The sequence below is a fragment of the Oryzias melastigma genome, unplaced genomic scaffold, assembly GCF_002922805.2.
Source record: "Oryzias melastigma strain HK-1 unplaced genomic scaffold, ASM292280v2 sc01731, whole genome shotgun sequence".
Lineage (NCBI taxonomy): Eukaryota > Metazoa > Chordata > Actinopteri > Beloniformes > Adrianichthyidae > Oryzias > Oryzias melastigma.
In genome coordinates this window covers 3,970-6,511 of record NW_023418311.1, presented here as the reverse complement: position 1 = coordinate 6,511, position 2,542 = coordinate 3,970, and the positions used below count along the sequence as shown (strand labels likewise).

General features: G+C 34.2%; 1 protein-coding gene across 1 annotated transcript in view; it reads left to right on the top strand.

The window, feature by feature from the left end:
* Positions 1 to 1,167: 1,167 nt before the first annotated feature.
* Positions 1,168 to 2,542, top strand: part of LOC112138166 (engulfment and cell motility protein 1) — a gene marked incomplete at its 3' end in the record, with an annotated part of 4,003 nt that continues 2,628 nt past the window's right edge. The window contains exons 1-2 of the mRNA XM_024260740.1: positions 1,168 to 1,358; positions 2,442 to 2,539. Coding sequence (XP_024116508.1) covers positions 1,198 to 1,358; positions 2,442 to 2,539 — 259 coding nt within the window. The remainder of the gene's footprint in view (positions 1,359 to 2,441; positions 2,540 to 2,542) is intronic.

Sequence of the window (2,542 nt, the reverse complement as noted above, 5' to 3'; positions counted from 1 at the left end):
GCTAATATTTTAGCTGACAATCAGCTTCAGCGGTTTCAGCTATCTATTTCAGCATCTTCACGCTAGCATTATTACAGGTAATGCTACATATCTAGTTCATAATTATCTTAAAAAGTTACGGTTTTAAAGTTTTAAACATGTAGCTTTAGTTCAATAAATGTTTATCCTGTTCGGCCCACGACCAAAGGTGTGTTTTAGATTTTGTACGATTGAGTTTGACTCCCCTGATTTTGTAGATGCAGTCTGAGTCACATTGCAATTTTACCCTAACCAGGTCAAAGGTAAGGCCATTTTGGGCTCTGTCTGGATTAATGTTGTTTATTGTCAACGCCGATTTTTTTTTTTTTTTTTTTTTTTTAAATGACTAATTTAACTAGGTACTCCAGCAGTTTGACCTTTAACACCGGAGATCTCTCTGTCAAAATCTACTATGCATGTTGACATATCAAAACTCCTTCTGCAGTCATCAGGTCATCTACATAGGAAACCTTACTTGTGCTGGTTTGCAACACTTTAAAATAGATTTTCACTTATATGCAACACATCATTAATATAAAATACTGCGCTCCGGTGCAAACTCTCTATTCTCCGGGACAGAATAAGCTGATTTCTGTTGATCGCATTAAGGGCTGAAAATTTGAACAGTTTTGTTGGTATTAATTTTGAAAGGAATAAAACGATTACCGCTCTTCACCACATTTTAAGCGCATCTTACACATGTAACAATGTATTCACATTAAAAAAAATTTAATAAAAGATGCTACAATTCTGAAAACGTGTGGAACTTCCGCTTCTAGCTAGAGATGTCTGGGTGTCATATTGTCTGTAGTCAGGTCCCTCTTTCTGAAACGGCAAATTTGAAATATTTGTTTTCTAGCCCTACCAGTAGGTTTTTTCTACTTTAGTAACTTCCTCTCCTGATTTCTCTATTATCACAATACAAGATGGACTTTTCCTGCTCCTAATTCATAATGATTTGAATAAATAAATACTCAGAAAATTTTGTTTTAGACTTAATTTTCTTTTTATATATCCTCCATCATGAGAAAAATCCCACAAGAAAATGTCAAAAACATCATTTTAATTTAACATCCACAAAGCTAGTGGGAGTTGAGGTTTTTTGTTAGTACCCAGAAAAGATGTCCTGCTCCTCTGGATCCGCTCTGAACTAACCATGCTGCTTCTTTACTCCAGGTAATGCAGGTGGTGAGGGAGCAGATCATGCGAGCGCTCTCTCTCAAGCCTAATTCTCTGGATCAGTTCAAGAGTCGCCTGCAGAACCTGAGCTACACAGAAATCTTGAAAATCCGCCAGTCTGAGAGGATGAATCAGGAAGACTTCCAGTCTCGGCCCATTTTGTGAGTTAAAAATACTCTTATTACGTATTTTTGTTAATACTCTTTTTAAAATTCTATTCATCTTGAATATATTAAAGAGAATCCATTATAATATATCATTGAAGTGGAATGTATGTTACAAAAACACACAATTAATTATAATAATACATTTAAAAAATACTGGAAACTTATTTACTATGAATTTTTAATTATTAGCTTTGAATATATATATTTTTTAATATTGAATAAAATAGTTTTTACAATTAAAATTGACACACCAATACAAAAGTACACCAAGGATCAATGATGATATTAAATAAAAAATTGGGGAGGGCCAAAGGCTTATTGCTGTCCCCCTGTAGCTCCGCCCCTGTGCCACCGTAACTATCACTGGATGTCGATTATCGGGTTTAAATTCCAACCCTGTTGTAAATTCACTCTTAAAAACAAAAAGTCTAAATTGATATCTATATTTTTTTCAGTGGTGGAATTTTTTTTAATTCTTTATTTTCCAGAAAGTGGTATGCAGTTAGAAGTTTCACTCCTAGAACAAATTACATGCATGATCTACTCTCTTTAAATTTTTTTTATTTATTTTCTTTATTTAGAAATTTTTATTTATTTATTTTTTTCTACTTTCAGTATGTCCTCAAATTTCGATTATTTTTTTTAATTTACATTGTGTAATTTCAAGTTTAAAACTTATTTTTTTCAAATTGACATGTTTTTTTTTACAGTCTATTTTTATAATTTACAACCTGATTTTTAATTCACTTTAAGATGATCCTTATTTAACCCTGTAGTAGCACTTGTCAGGCATTGGGATAAATAATGAATCCCAACCACATCCTTCTGAATAATATCACACATAAAAAGCTGGATAAAAGCAGTCTCTGATCTGCTTCCAAGATCATAAATCTCTTATTTTTGAGCATGAACATTTTTTTAAAAGGCACGACCACATACTGCTTAATCATGGAATCCCTTTTTTAGTCTGCGTTCTCCCATAACCCCGTGGGGTGCTGGATCCGGTTTATGATCTATTGTTGGGTTTGGTGAACAGGATTTCTCTCTGACCCGCTCCGGGTGTCTGATATTCTTCAGGGAGCTGAGAGAGAAGATCCAGCCGGAGATCATGGAGCTGATCAAACAGCAGAGGCTCAACAGGTTGTGTGAGGGAACCTGCTTCAGGAAAATCAGCAGTC